The following is a 15,915-nucleotide window of genomic DNA, read 5'->3' on the forward strand; positions in this document are numbered from 1 at the left end:
TTTTTTTTTTTTTTCCCCCGTGGTGCTGGCAGGGTCCTTCTGTGGTTATTAAGTTAATCTTTCAAAGCAGAAGGTGATGGAAAAAACAACAGCACTTGTGCTATAAAACTTAATCGCCATCTAAATCAGTGTGAATGCAAAAATATTTCAAAACCCTTTGGAAAACCTTTCTGAATCTGTTTTATACACACCTATTGACTGTTGCCTGGTAGCAAAAGATCAGTGTTGTCTCCAGTCGAGCTGTTGACGTGTAACGGACTGGGAAGAAAATAGAAGCAGAAATTATTTTTTCTCACTAAGAGAAATAGAGAAGATCTGTATGTGTTCTTAGTGGGGCATGATCTATGTTTCCCCATGTTAGGGAAATACTTTACCTTCATGTTATGGATACCTTCAGGAGTAGAAAAGGCAGAGCCCACTTGCTTGGAGAAAGAGTTGTTCTTTACTGTCTATTCTACATTTCCTTTCCTTTCTGTCAGCATGGTTAAACTTTGGTGTCCCAGTAAGGAGTTCCTGGATGCTCAGCAGAAGCGGCCACAAAAAAGATTCTGGAGTCTTTATTGCTGACGGATAATCCACAGGCAGGGAACTACCAGATCTCAGAAAACCAGAAGATGACTGGGGACAAAAGAATAAGTCTAGTTTCTGTTAAAAACTTATTTAGCTTTGTAGGCAGAAATGAAGAAATGAGAAGCCTCAACATCACATTTCTGGGTTCCACTCTAGCACTTTCTCAGGAATTAATTTTCCGCCATAAAAAGACCACTTTTACTTAGTACTGGCAAAGGAGAAAAAACAGATCTACTTATATCAGATTTACTTTGAAAAAGATGAGCTTTACATGCTTGCTCCATTACTAGCTGTCCATGTGGATAAGAGTACACTTGTTAGTTATAAGCAGGAACTGAGAAATTGACTGATGCCCACAGTTTAAACAAAAACAAACAAACACACACAACAAACTGCTGAAAGTACATTAAGCTTGAAAAATATATCATAGCAGGTTCCTTGAATAACTGAAACTAGATAGGCGTTGTTAGCAGTGCTGTATGAAGCAAACCCCTGTGACTGATCCTAGAAAGTATAAGATCAATTAACCTAATATATATATAACTTATTAAACCTGCACAAAATTTAGAATTTTTGGCAAACTTCACTGAGCATCTTGTTTAAACAAAGTATTTTGAATGCTCCAGGGTGTACTTGGGAGAGGAGAAAAGGGTGAAAAAGGCATTCCTGGATTCCCTGGACTGCGGGTAAGGAAGTTGCAGAAAAAAATACTTCACAAATTCACTGCAATTAGGTTCATAATATATTTAGCAGTTTAAGTTTGTATTTCTAAGGAAGATTTTAAGGATTTTTTTAAACTAATCTGTCATACTTCTGTGTAGAATATTTAGGGGTCCTGCCCCGGGACTCACCCTGTCTCAGACTTAAACATAATCTCATATAGACTTTCTGTCCTTGGAAAGAAAGTAAATCTGTAGGCTTATCCTCTAAATATTTAGACCTGCACAAAGTTTCTCTGGAGTAGTGCAGTACTAACACATTAATTTTAATGTATTCCGTACGTGCCAATAGCAGTTTTTTACAGCAGTTTATGTTTGATTTTTATACCATTGCTCCCATGGAACAACATGTCCACTACTGTGCTTGGTGCAATAAGATAAAAAACTTGAGTAGAGACCTGTCTGGTTTGCCTTGGTCTGTAGTTAAAACTTGTGCCCATCTCATGTATAAAGTATTTACAAAAACTTTGAAAAGTTTTTGGGAAGTATCCCAAGTGATAATTATCTCAGGAACACTAACCACTCAGCAATTCTGAGTAGGTGTAATTTTGAGGGAGCTGTTACTGTTTTAGCTCAGATTCTGCTTGCTTTTATCAGGGTAATCCTGGTTCTTATGGACCTGCAGGTTTTCCTGGAATGAAGGTAAGTAGATATAAAGTATAAGCAGCTCCCTGAACAGTGGGAGCAGTGAGATTTGGGTTTCTGTGGGTTTGTGCAGTTTTGGACTTTCCACATACTTGATAGCTCACACTGCATTCCTTCCTTTCTCTCCTGCTACCTGTTGCCATGGGAAGTTGTATGAACTCTTTGAATTTCTGCCACTCTGAAATTTGGCTTAAGTTGGCTAATGGGATCTGAATTTGCAAGCAGGAGGAAAAGTCAGTGGGACATGCATATACTGTGACAGAAAAGTTACACAGCATGCTAACTTTGTTTGCCATGGTGACATTGTTTGTATAATTTTGTGTTACATGAATGTTTCATTCATCTCTCTGGCTCAAGAAATTCCAGCAAAGAAATTTGCAGTTAAGTTGGCTAAATGCTAGTTATGAACTTACATCATCTTACCAGAGTAAAGAACAACAGATGTAGGTATACAGATCTACATCTTGCCATTTTTCTTATGTCCTCTCGCCAGCTGATTTTCAAATGTCGTTAAGGTAATGATCATGCTATTCATAAATCTGATTAATGTACAGATACTTGCATCTAGAGTTACATTCCAGGTAACTGTTTCATCTGCAAAATTACTTTTTACTTTGTTTTTTACCACTGCCTACATGAAGAGTGTGAATACTGGATGGATGAGTGTATTAGTAGATCCTAAAAGGAGATGAGGAGCCAATACACAGATGCTTTCCATGCAATAGTAGTTTAAGAGGGTCATTCAGCAGGCAGCAAACCAATTTCAGCTGTATTAAGCAGACAGTCTATGAGACTCTAATGGCACGTATTCCAGCTAGTTCTGTGCCCCAGCTACACTGAATGCACTGACCACTGTCTAAATAACCTGGCAATAAAAGTTGTAGGTTTTTCTAAACGGAAGAGATTCTTTGAAACATACCATCTCTTGTACACACTCAGGGAATTTTCTGAAACAAACTGTGGGTACTATTAGAACATGAAGGTGTTGTATGACTGCCTTACTGGTTTTTGTTCAATTAATTAATGTCTTAACAGATTAATCAAATTATATTTACACGATCCTTTCCAGGGGGAAACAGGAGCTGCTGGTTTTCCTGGACAACCTGGCTATCCAGGCATACAGGTAAAAAACCCAACAAACACACATGTACAAACAAACCCCTATATTAATGCTGCTGATTCCTCCCTAATGTATCTGCTTATCAGACCATTTCCTTTTATAAACTTGTAATTACTTTTAAGATTTACTGTTTTCATGATAGTCATAGTTACTCAACAACTGTGGTAATAAATAAGAATGTAAGTAACCATTCCTATTTGGTGCATATGAGTGTGTGAACTCCATTTTGCATACCATAGAAATTGGTTAATCCCAATTGCCAATAGTTACCTTTATCAGTATATCTATCTAATCCATGAATTGTAGTACTCGTGGTTGAGCTGCATTTCGCAGAGATGTCTGCGAGGTAACAGTACAATCGTATAAGCTTTGGCCCATGAACTAGTATGATAATTGGCACCAAATGAGGTGGCAGAATTTGATTCAAATGGACACATGGAGAAAATAAGTAAAAGACAATAAAAACATCTGTTTTAGTCACAGGCTTACTTGTTTCTAAGGTAGGACTGCCAGGAGAGTGCTAGATCAGCTTCTTCAGCCAAGATTTCATTTATGTTGTTGTACTTGGGGAAAAAAAAAATGTCCTTAGGTGTTATTTTTTCTGCCATTTGCCCATTAGCAGCTTCACAACAATGCGGGATCATTTAGATACTAATTAGACAGAAACACCCAATATCTTATTTAGTAACAGAAGGATCATTACAGTCCATTACTACCCAAAACTAGAATCAAACCTTAAGTGTTTTGCTGTTAAAAAGTACTCACCATGATGTGCAAATTGTTTTAGTTTGAGGGATCATTAATAAAGTTGAGACAATACATTGTATAGACAGAACCATGCCTTCATCAGTCTCCATTGAGCCCAGACCCTGAGAAGCCATCAATTAACGCTACGAAGAGTAGGCAAAGAATAATTATTTCTTGGTATATCGTACTAGGGAAGAGTTTAAATGATGGCGGTAATGCTTTGGAAAGATGAAATTCCAGTTGCTAACACATGGAGCGAAAGAAAACTAATTGACTATGGACACAAAATATCAGGTTAACTCAGGCAGATGTACAAAATTCAGAATGATTGCACAGATGCTGTAATTTTGCTTGAAAAACAACTGGATAAATCTGAGTGTTCCTAAAAAGTGAAGATATATCTAGTCTGCTTCAGCTATTCATCTCATAATCACATAAACTGGAGGAACAAGAATATGATTAGCACCCCTCCTGAGATAACCCATCCTCTCATAGATTTTCTGAAATAAACACATTCACATAGAATCCAAAATAAACTCAGATTTGAGAGAGAGAGGAAGGAAGGAGAAAGAGAGAAAAAAAGAAAGAAAGAAAAAAAAATAGTCAGTCTCAGGAAAACAACAGTTGCATTCAAAGTAGATTTCATCTTTAAAACATGTTAACTGTTTCTTAAAGCAAAGAAGAGCCTCGAAGGAGTTGTTGGCCTACCTTTCCATCCCTAAGTCTGGACATTGGCAACACCGTGTGGATCTTGACCATGAGCCAGCAACATGCCCCTGTTGCAAAGGCAGCTACTGGTAACCTGGCTTGTGTTAGGAAAATCATTAATGTTGCCAGCAGGCTGAGGAAGATGATCCTTGCCCTCAGCACTCATCTCCATCCTTGTAGATATTCTAAAGCTGTCTGGACATGGTGATGGGCAACCAGCTCTAGGTGATCCTGCTTGAGATGGAGGGTTGGACAAGATAACCTCCGGATATCCCTTCTAACCTTATCCTTTCTGTTATAAATATGAAAAAAGACAGAAGGCAAATTCAGGCAAAATACAATGGAGGATATGAGTCCTGTTGAAGTCAATCAGAGACCATTCTTCTCTGCTTCTTATGGAATGACTCATTAAAATAATGAATGGTCTTTATAGGAAGTACAAAATGTTCTTGGCCTTTGACATTATATAAAGCTATAGAAACCTACAGAACAAACACTGTGTTTAATGCTTAATAGGGATATCAATAAAACTGACAAGTGATTATAAGCTTTCATTTTAAGAAGATTCCAGGTTACAGAATACAGTAGAGATATGCTTCTGTTGGATGTTTGTGGCAGTAATAGTCAACAAAATAATCCAAACACATATATCCCACTATATAGGAGTGTAGCAAAAGTGAAACCAGAGCACGTACAAAGGTGTCAGCCAGATAGCGTCATAAAACCTAACAGCCTAAAGACAGATATTTTCAGAGGCCACCACTGGAATTTGTCACTTAATGAGATATCAAGAACTGTCATTTTTTACCTTGGCTCACTGACTCTTTAATTCTTGTGTTCTGGTTGTGTCATTTTAAAATCAGTGTGATATTGTGCAAATCTTGGGTACTTTTCTCATAATTAAATTAATTTTAAATCTCATAATAATTTTTGTGTTTATCAGAGGAAGAAAAATGCTACATTTATTTTTTCTTTCCTGCCACACAGAAGACTCTTCTATGTCATTAGGGAAGACAAATTTACATTCCTGTTTAAAATAGCCAAAGATGAGACAGTGACATTATTTCATTCTGCAAGATACAGTCAAGGGAAAAAGGCCAGCCAAAAGTCAAGAGGACAGCAGTCAGTGACAGCTCCAGAACTGTTTAAATATCATAGAGATGTCAATGTAAAAAAAAAAAAAAGGGCTAGAAAGAGGCACATACTCCTTGTTTTCACTTGTGTAAGAATGGGTATCCGGTTTTGCAGTCCCAATTTTCCTTCTCTGTGTCCTAAAAGGCCCTGAGCTCCAGTCCCAGGCACACAGCCTCACTACACAGTTCCCACATTCACATTCTTGTTTTCTCAGTTCCCACTTGCTGCACAGAGCAGCGTTGATTCCTAATCTACAAAGCAAAATTGTAATACAATTTGCCACATAAAAGACCTCCCTAAAATCCGTTTTGCTTGCAATTCTAAATATCAAAAGCCAAGCAAATTCAGAAATCCTCCAAGCAGAAGTGATTTTCCTTGCCATTAGTAGGCACTTTTATGTTTTCCTGATGCAGATGTTTTAAACTTCTTCTAAGAACTTTGAGTATCCCTTACCATCGATAATCTGTAGACTGTGAAACCTCATTTCTTAATGCTTATCTGTCAACACAGAAGTAATTTCCAAATTCTGGTATAGAATTTTGAGGCAAAGAATTACAACTTGGTTGTTAAATCAAAACCTCTCCATTAAATAGGGTACTGATTTACTATAATTGATTCATCTTTACAATACATGAATGAAGTCAAATGCAGCAGTCGCAAATTGTGAAGAGTCAAATAGATATGTGCAATAGAATCATAGAATCATTTCGATTGGAGGAGACCCTTAAGATCATCAAGTCCAACCATAAACCAACTCTGGCACTAAACCGTGTCCCTAAGAGCCTCCTCTATACATCTTTTAGACACCTCCAGGAATGGTGACTCAAACAGTAGGTATATTACTGTTTAGTCACTGGTATCCTGAAATATGAATATTTATATCTTTTGGTCTGGTTTTAAATGCTGAAAATTGCCAAAATGGAGTTTCCCAGGTGATATGTTTCACATCCTTACATACTCCACCATTGTTGTAATTTTCAATTATATGGTTGCACATTGTGTATTTGTATCTATCAGTAAAATTTATTTTTGGACTTTTACAGGGGGATCCAGGAGAAAAAGGACCCCCAGGTCCTCCTGGAGCTGTTGGAACTTCACTGCTTCCTATAAAAGGTTGTAGCTAGTTTTAACTAGTCTTTCTGCTGTATAAAGTGCATAGGACCTATTTTGCTAAGGTGTTTGAAAGTGATCACTAGAGATTCAGGAGGCAGAATCCTAAAACATTATCTTCCCAGGGGCCACATTGCGTGTTTGTTTGTGTCTCACTGATCTTACTGGAACTACCTTAAAGTTTCAGGCGAAATGTTTGCTTGAAAGATCTTCGTGCATACAGTCATAGGTAGAACCCAAGGACTATGCCTCGCTATTGAACCTAGGCATATTTAAGAAAAAGCTATAAAAAATAAGCCCATTCTGGATAATGGATGTCAAATAAGAAAACCAGCCTTCCCATTGTAATTTAGAATTCCTGTTTTCAGAGTTGCCACAACACACAGATTTTTAGACTGCAATTGAGCTTTCTATTGCATAGCAGGGATGAAATCCTGGAACTAGTACTTCCCAACAGAATACCTGTCAATCTTATTACCTTCCTGTCTAAACCTCAGGCTAGGTTTTTATGTCATAGCTCCTTTTATCCTCATCTTTATCATCTAAGTGGTGAAGAGATGCGTGAAAGTTCTTATTTCATAGCAGGAGGCAGTGGGGAACAGCCAAGCCTACTGCCTGGAAGGGATTTGCTTTGGCATCTCACACTTGGGGAACCTATATTGTAATTTAATTAAGCCCTTTATATCTGATACAGATTTTCTTTAGCACTATGTAATTGCAATTTTAAAATTTATTCATTATAGCAATTTTGAAGATACTTTTTAAAATTTGGATAATTTCAACTAGGATGATCCTGAAATTACCTCCCTGTGTGCACTGCCAAATGTGCATAACATGAGATGCACATTTGTTTTATATGCTACATGTATTTATTTGGGAAAAGCACATCTCTTGATATTCTGAAATATGTAGCGCAAAGATAATACTATGGAGTGACAAAGAGTTAAAACCGAGCCCATGAAATGGGCAAGAATCCATAGAAAATTAACCAAATCCTCCCACCTTTAAATGAAATTGTTACACATTTAATAATGTTTCATAAAGACAAAAGTTGTTGCTGTATTTTACTTTTGTGTATTTCCCAAATTATAATTTTAGTTGCAGTTTTAGATTTAAGATGTCAGTTGCATAAGGTGTTCAGTTCACCTGTTTTTATAATTCTGTGTAGGTCCACAAGGAGATCCTGGATTTCCAGGTCCTGCTGGTGATTCAGGGTCAGTTGGACCAATTGGTCCTGCAGGCCTGCCAGGAAGACCAGGAGATGATGGAACAAGTAAGAGAAGTGGGGGATAAAATGGCAATTATATATCAGTAAGAGAAAAAGCAGCTAAAAGAAAACTGTTATTGGTTCTTGCTTGGTGCAAATCTCTGGCAGTAAGGATTTGAGCTCTACAGAAAACTCAATAAAAATATTAGCTCAGCACTTAGTGAGGGAAAAAAAAAAAGAAAAGGAACAGAAGACAAAGCAGAATGCTATCATGCACTGTAAATCCATGGTATACCTGTTTCTGGAATGCTGTGCGCAAAAATTTTCTTCTCCATCTCAAAAAGATATAAAAGGAAGGTGATGAGGATGAGTTTGCTCTGCCTAATGACCTACAATAACTGAGATATCTGGAAAAAAGATAATGGGAAGGAGGAAAAGAGGCACTTGAAGGTCTAAAGCAGGAGTGTTTTTCCCCTGGGAATCCTGGAAAACCTAAAGATTTAAATTTAAGTCTTTCTATATAAAAGCTCTTCTTCAGGACAGTTCTGAATGGTCTGTAATTTCATCCTTGATATCTTGATGTAATTGTTACTATGAAGCTGAATGGGCTACATACCTTTTTTATCTTTATAGGTCTGCCTGGCCTGCCAGGAGTAAGTGGGGCACCAGGACCTCAGGGTTTTCAAGGTGATCCTGGTTACCCTGGAACAGGTGAATTGATCCCAGGAAGACCTGGATTTCCTGGACCACCAGGCCTACCAGGACAGCCAGGAAGACAAGGCTTACCTGGACTACCGAGTAGGTTCATCAGCAATTTATATGTTGAGAATATTAATAGATTCATTGCTTTTGTTGGTCCCACTAAAAACACAGAGGTGAAGAGTGCATTTTGACAGATGTATCAAACTTTACATGTACAGAAAACAAGTTTTTCTTATTAGTTGTTGATCAGTAAAATGTTAAGATTTTAATGGTTTTCTCAGTGATTTAAACCCACAAAGTAACATATATGAAAAATGTCCCTAAAAATACATTACTGGAAGTTAAAAACATAGCAAACTGGGCAGGAAACCCAAATCAGCATCCTTAAGTAAAAAAACAGGAGTTATAAGTAGTAGTGGCAATGAGAAAACAATATGTCAACATCAAGTCTACCCAAACTGACTCTTGTATGATCTATGCAATGACTTGTAAAGTATTTCTTAAGGTCTCTAGCTTTTCATGTGAAGATAACAAGATAAGGGAGAGGAGAACACGTGACCTAAGCATGGAAACAGTCAACCTGATTTATGCTAGCTGTACAATTTGTTTTTTCAAAGGTGTAGTCTGTACTGACAGAGGGATCCCTGGAGAACCTGGAGCAAAAGGTCAGATAGGCCTTCCAGGAAGAAAAGGTGAAAAAGGAGAAAAGGGTAAGTACACCTGGATAGTAACAATTGGAATAAGAGACCTTTGCCAGGTATTTGCAAAAAGTTTATGGTAACTTGGAGAATAAGGCCCATCAAAGTGTGGAGTTAAATGGTGTATTGGCACTGGGGCTTCTAAGGCAATAGAGACATGTCAGTGCAGCAGTTCTTCAGCACTGCAAAGAGAGACTGTTATGCTTTATCCCTTTGAAGGCCACAGTGAGATAACATGGTCTGTGCACTGCTCATGTAGGAAAAAAAAAGGTGGGTTTTTTTTGTGTAATAATTTTGCAACTGTTTCAATGTAATTTTGACACATTTACTTAGGAAAACAAGGCCTTTGCTCATGTGGTGCTGGTCCTCCTGGTCCCCGTGGTGTGCAAGGACCTCCAGGTACTCAAGGAAGGAAAGGACAAATGGGATACCCTGGAAGACATGGAGAAAAGGGCGATCCAGGCTTATCTGGTGCAATGGGATCACCAGGGCTCCCTGTGAGTAGTTTTCATGAGCTTCCGTAAATTAATAACATCAAGTTATCACTTACGCAGGAGACATTTGAGCAGAATGGTGGAGAAACTGCCCTGGAAAACTATCTGAAAGTTTTATCTACTTTTGCTTCTTACAGTCTGGTTGGAGGAAGCATTTTATTAGCTTCTGTCTGATTTCCCTTGCAGCAGTGGGCAAAGCTTTACACCAAGAGACAGAATCCCATGCTGTGTACCTAACTAGATGCAGATGAATTCTTTATTGGCAGCTTTGTGGACTTTCACTCAGCAAAAAAAACATCACTTACCTATGGCCATCTTCACAGCCTCCTCCAGCAGCCACTGCACTCTGGAGATTCCCTTCCTGTGTAGCCTTGGTGGATTGTGGGTTGAAGCCTGCAGTGGGAAGAGTTTGTGAATCATTCGCAGCTTGATATTGTCGCATTTACAGCCACAGCTGTATATGGACATAGACCCAATTCTTCTACTGTTAAAATTTCTTATAGTTTTGTATCTGTGCATTTAGCAGAGTCAGGCTGAAAAGGGCAGGTGCCATTCACACACCTCTTTATAGACATCTTTCAATGTTACTTTAATTGATCTGGTTTTGGGAAACAACACAAGAGCAAGAGATCTATTTTCCCCTCAATTCCCGTACTTCCTTCCTTGCTGGAGATAACTGACAACTTTTTTTTTTTGGTCATTGATTAGGGGACACCTGGTGCTGCTGGACAACATGGGGAAAAAGGAGAGAAGGGTGATCCAGGACAAGTTAGAATAAAAGGTAAACACACATTTTATCATAGCGTTTTTGTTTCCTATACAATGCTTAGACAATAGTGTGAGAAACGTCATTAGTTTAGTAAGTTACTGAAGCATAGAGGTTATGTATATCCAAACTGCTTTCTTGGTACCATCTCATTCATTTTCTTCTTGCTAAACACAAGAATGACACAGGATGTTGTGGGTTTTATCCTACAGTTGAGCCATAAAACAGTTTAACAGCTTATCATTAATGCTAAAAATGACTTTTTATGTCATGTGATTGATAATCAGAGTCTTCCAGAGGTCTGTGTAGCAGAGACTAAGCAGAATATTGTGAAAACGTGAAGAAATAATGTTGTACAGAAGCCACCTCCTGAAGTGTCCTCTTCCAGTATACCAGCTGTTATTGCAACATAAAGCACCAACATCCTTCTTGGGAAAAAACTCAAAGACTCAGTGACTATTCAGATTCCTGCTCCTATTTCTAAAAGTTACTCTTGAGCAACCACTGAAGAGGAACAATAGGCCACCAGTTGCACAACTGAAATTATTGTAATTAAATAGATCAAAACCTCTCCACAGTAATGGTTGCGACTTCCAAAAGCAAAAGAAACAGGCAACAACAAATTACAGCAATCTGATAGCAAAGCTTAGCTAGAAATGCTGAACTAATTATTCAGACAAAAGATTGTCCATCTCATTGTTTAGGAGAAGTTAGGTTAGCTTTGGATGCCTGTGTTTGTTTACAGATGTCGGAGCAGGGCAAAACATTCACTGTTTATTTGCAAAGGATTTCTTGACACAGAAAAATGAATCTTTGGATTCGAATAGTTTTATAGTCCTTTATGCAAAAATTATGTTTTCAAAAATATCAATGCAAGAGAAACCTAGGGGTAAAAAAAGGAAAAAAAACCTCACAGCTTTGGGGAGTATTGATGCAAATATTCTGCACCATGTGGCATTGCTATTTACTGATTTCACTGAAATAAAAAGTAAAACTCTGACTAGTTTCAATAGCAAAATGTTCTCATTCTGTATATAGCATGAATAAAAGCCACATTATTGTGGTGCCTGTAAACACTCCTTTTACAGAGAGATCAAGTTGTTCCATGAGGTGTCCAACTACATACTGCCTTCCTAAGCCTAAAATGCCTAATTAAGGAAAGGTGAATTAAAGAACTGGAAATTATCATACAGATATGATGAGTGGTTACCCTGCATTTAACTAAGCAGAGAAAAATAAAAAGCAACAAACCAAAAGAAAAAAAAAACAAAAAAACCCAGACAGCCAACCGCCCAAAACAACACAAACCAAAAAAAAAACTCAAAAGAAACACAAAACAAAAAAAAACAAAAACCAAACAAAACCCACAAACAAACAAACAAACACACCAAAACCTACCACAAATCAAACACCTTACTGCAAATATTATACTTTTTTTTTTTTTTTAATTGTTTTAAGGAATAAAAGGTGAAAGAGGTCCTACTGGGGTTCCAGGATTTCCAGGCCAAAGAGGTAATGATGGCAGAGATGGGGAACCAGGATTGCCTGGGGAAAAAGGAGCTGAGGTACGCTTGACTTTCTCAGAATTTTTTTTTCCATTTCAGTTAACATATTATTTTATGAAAGGGCTAGCTACTTAAAGAAAAGTACAATTTTATTCCAATTTCCTAGCAGATTAATCACTTTTATAACTTTATGTTAGCCTAGATAAAAAAATAATAGCTTTTATCCATTGAAACATTATTTTCTTGGAGGCGTTACTGTTTATTTGTCATTCCTGAATATAATTTCTGCATATGCTATGTGACAATACTATGGATCAGGAAGAAGAAGGAAAAAACAAAACAAAGAAACAAACCAACCACAACAACAAAACAAACAACAATAACAACAACAACAACAAAAAACCACAGCAAACAAAACAAAAAAACTCCCACAAACCTCTACCCTTTGTTCATATTGCCCTTGAATATTTAAACTACTAATATAATCCACGTCACTTCACTGTGGAAGAGCGGTTTCTCCATATCGGTCTCTACATGGCTTCTGAAAATCAAAAGACAGGAAAGGAATTAGGTCTTATTATTTCTTACCAACAATTTATTTCTTTTAGGGTGATTCTGGAGTCCCACTGCTGGGTGATAAAGGATTCCCTGGGGTGCCAGGACTTCCTGGGCTAAAAGGACAGATGGGATTCCCTGGTTTGGGGTTTCCTGGCCCTCCAGGAGTCAGAGGTAGCCCTGGAGACTTTGGTGATACTGGTAATGTTGGGCCACCTGGTCCAAAGGGCCAGAAAGGTAATTTTGAATGTTTAAATTAAGAACCAAATGACAAAATACATGTTTGGTGGCATCCATTACAGTTTCATGTGTATTATATACAGAGTTACTAATTTACAGTGAAAATCAATTTTGGCCAGCTCCGTGATCATGTAAAATACAGTCACTGAAAGGTACAATACGATCAGCATTCAGCAGCAGACACTAGTGAGATACGAATTGCGAAGGGCCTTAAACCTGCAATGTGCCACTTGCACACTGTCAGAGGAATTGTTTTCTGCAGTGAAAAGTATTCCTGAGTGTAAGGATTTGCAAGGCAATGTTTTTTTGCTGAAGGAAGAGAGATACATCTCATACTTAGGAATTGGTCTGGTTTTTGGTTATAAAAAAATCCCTACCAAAATAAAAACAAAAAATCTCATAGCAATATGTATGAATCAGAAATGTAAACAGAACTGAGATGAAAATACTATTTCTTTCTTGCAACAAACTGTTGTAAAGACAAATTTCTGCAGCACCTAAAAACAAACAAACAATCAATCAAAACCAAAAAGTCTTTGCCTTTACAGAATGCAGTTGTATTACAACAGTTTGAATCATTACCAATATTTTATACCAAATAAGCATCAAGTACTTTAAGATTCCCCATCAAACCTTAATTAATATGGAAATAAGAATGTGCATAAACAGTCTCTTTACCTTCACACAGTTGTTTAGTTCCACAGAAATATTAGAGTAAATGTTCAGATTCCATTTATTCTGAAATCAAACAGACCAGTTTCTCCCTCTTGCTTCAGGTGAGACTGTCCGCCTTGCCTTACCGTACCCTGGAAATCCAGGTCCCCCAGGCTTTAAAGGTGTTCAAGGTATGTTTACAGATGGGAAAATTTTTGGCTTTAATTGAAATGGAGTTTTAGGTTGCTCATTAAAAAAAGAAGATATCCTAAAAAGATACACTCTTCTAGTTTTTCAGCAGATACATGCCTCACAATGTAAAACTGCAAATACACAGGAACATACTCATCTAATAGAACCAAGAGCTAGACAGCTATAATTTGCATGATCAAAAGGTGTGCAGGCTGCCACCACAGAAATGACTAAAGGAAGGTAGCTTGAAACTGTCCTGCCTCAATTAAAATGCACGAGAGAGTCTAAAATACACAGATGGCTAGAGTCAGATAAGACTTAGAATAGGTACATCTGGATACCAGGAAAAAAAACCATGCAAGGCAAAAATACACTGCAAATCTGTAATTTCTAAAATTATATTGCTCATGGCAAGTTGTGACTGAGCCCTAAAATCTGAATACTTATTACAATTACTTCAACTTGTTCAACTTAATTTAAATTCAAAGAACTTATCCAGAAACTGACAAAATATTGCTTGTGGTCACCTCCAAAACATTGGAAATACCTCAGGAAATCCTGATCAGAACAAAGGGAGATTCTGGATTTTCATGCTCCTTCATATGGTATTACACAGGTAATACATCAGTATTGTAGGCAGTAGCTAATATTTATACAGACATGAAATAATAGGGATTGAGCTCATCTGCACCATACCAGAAACAGCATATAGCACAGGAGAACATAAGAATAAGTTGACACCTGTCATTAACTAGGTGAATATCGTTGATATCCTATAAGATCTTAATGTTACAGGAGATTTTTTTTTGCTAATTTACCTCGGTGATTTGCAGTCTGCTGTTTATGCGTTAGGGAACAAATCCATTAGGGACAACAAGTCCTCATCCCCAAAATATTTAGAAACAGATGAAAACCACTTGTCTTCAAAGTACATGAATTTGCATGGGATGAAGAAGAAATACTGTTTCCTTATATCACACATTTTAGAACTCTCGACAGTTGGTGAGGTTTTTTTGGTTTTTTTGTTTGGTTTTTTTGTTTGTTTGTTTGTTTTGTTTTTTTGTTTGTTTGTTTGTTTGTTTGTTTTGTTTTGTTTTGTTTTTTCAATTTTACATGTTTTCTTTCTGTTTCCAGGACCAAAGGGTTTAAAAGGACTCCCTGGTTATCCTGGACCAAATGGCTTTGAAGGACAAAAAGGCCATCGAGGGAGGCCAGGAGCAGGAATCCCTGGGCCAGAAGGTGAATTGTGCTTTTTTTAATCCAGGAGACCTGCTAGCCAAGCTGTAATGCGTACATGCAGGGTAAGGTAGCTGCCATGGTAGAACAGAATAGGAAGCACATTTCCATGAAAGCTAATGGAAGAGGAATCTTCACCTGTTTCCCTTTCTTTCCTCCAGCATTGCAGGTACTGCAATGACCTAAAGTTCAGTGTCCAGAGAGGAAATATTCTCAGAAAACTAAGAATGATTAGCATAATTTTAGCAAAGGGTTTGAAGTGGACAAGAGTGACAGTATACAAGATAGATGCTGCCCCAAAGGAAACCACTGCCACTTCCCACAGGAACAATTACCTCCTTAAATGGTTGTGTACCATTAGCTATATATGAGAAACCTGAAATTTAATGTATGATGTTATTTTTCTTTGCAAAGTGATAACTTAATTCTGGTTAAATTTGCATTATAACATTCAAGTTAAAAAATAAAATAAAATAAAATAAAATAAAATAAAATAAAATAAAATAAAATAAAATAAAATAAAATAAAATAAAAATAAAACCACAATGAACAAAACACCACCAACCAACTTCTGACCAATTTCTGAATTATGCCATAATTGAATTTAAAAATCATATCAACAGGCTTTCGAGGCAGAGCTGGTGATCCTGGTGATGAAGGTGAAAGAGGATCTACAGTTGATGGTAGAAGTGGCCCTCCAGGACCACCTGGCATAGATGGTCAGAAAGGGGTTCAAGGTGATCCCACATATGGTCCTCCAGGAATCCCAGGCAACAGGGGACTGCCAGGGCCACCTGGTGCACATGGAGCAAGGGGTGATCCCGGCATTCCTGGGCTTCGAGGTATGAATCAGTTTTTATGAAGCTTTTCCGTATGTTCAAAGGGGAAAATCTGAGCAAAGGTGGCCCCGATT

General features: G+C 37.5%; 1 protein-coding gene and 1 long non-coding RNA gene across 3 annotated transcripts in view; one reads left to right on the forward strand and one right to left on the reverse strand.

Moving 5' to 3' along the window:
• Positions 1-15,915, forward strand: part of COL4A4 (collagen type IV alpha 4 chain) — a 71,016-nt gene that overhangs the window by 30,511 nt on the left and 24,590 nt on the right. For both annotated transcript variants that reach the window (XR_010474705.1, XM_065074020.1), the window contains 14 exons: positions 1,197-1,256; positions 1,887-1,931; positions 3,004-3,057; positions 6,687-6,756; positions 7,922-8,026; positions 8,594-8,758; positions 9,280-9,372; positions 9,694-9,857; positions 10,563-10,635; positions 12,079-12,185; positions 12,734-12,917; positions 13,697-13,765; positions 14,901-15,005; positions 15,626-15,844. Coding sequence is in view for 1 of the 2 variants with exons in the window: in XM_065074020.1 (XP_064930092.1) it covers positions 1,197-1,256; positions 1,887-1,931; positions 3,004-3,057; positions 6,687-6,756; positions 7,922-8,026; positions 8,594-8,758; positions 9,280-9,372; positions 9,694-9,857; positions 10,563-10,635; positions 12,079-12,185; positions 12,734-12,917; positions 13,697-13,765; positions 14,901-15,005; positions 15,626-15,844 (1,513 nt within the window). In the remaining variant the exon portion in view is untranslated. The remainder of the gene's footprint in view (positions 1-1,196; positions 1,257-1,886; positions 1,932-3,003; positions 3,058-6,686; positions 6,757-7,921; positions 8,027-8,593; positions 8,759-9,279; positions 9,373-9,693; positions 9,858-10,562; positions 10,636-12,078; positions 12,186-12,733; positions 12,918-13,696; positions 13,766-14,900; positions 15,006-15,625; positions 15,845-15,915) is intronic.
• On the reverse strand, positions 7-8,600 carry LOC135580246 (uncharacterized). The gene is made up of 3 exons (XR_010474713.1): positions 3,544-8,600; positions 375-618; positions 7-258 (listed from the first exon to the last, which is right to left on the reverse strand). It is a non-coding gene; the product is annotated as an uncharacterized LOC135580246 (long non-coding RNA).

Source organism: Columba livia, chromosome 9, assembly GCF_036013475.1.
Source record: "Columba livia isolate bColLiv1 breed racing homer chromosome 9, bColLiv1.pat.W.v2, whole genome shotgun sequence".
Lineage (NCBI taxonomy): Eukaryota > Metazoa > Chordata > Aves > Columbiformes > Columbidae > Columba > Columba livia.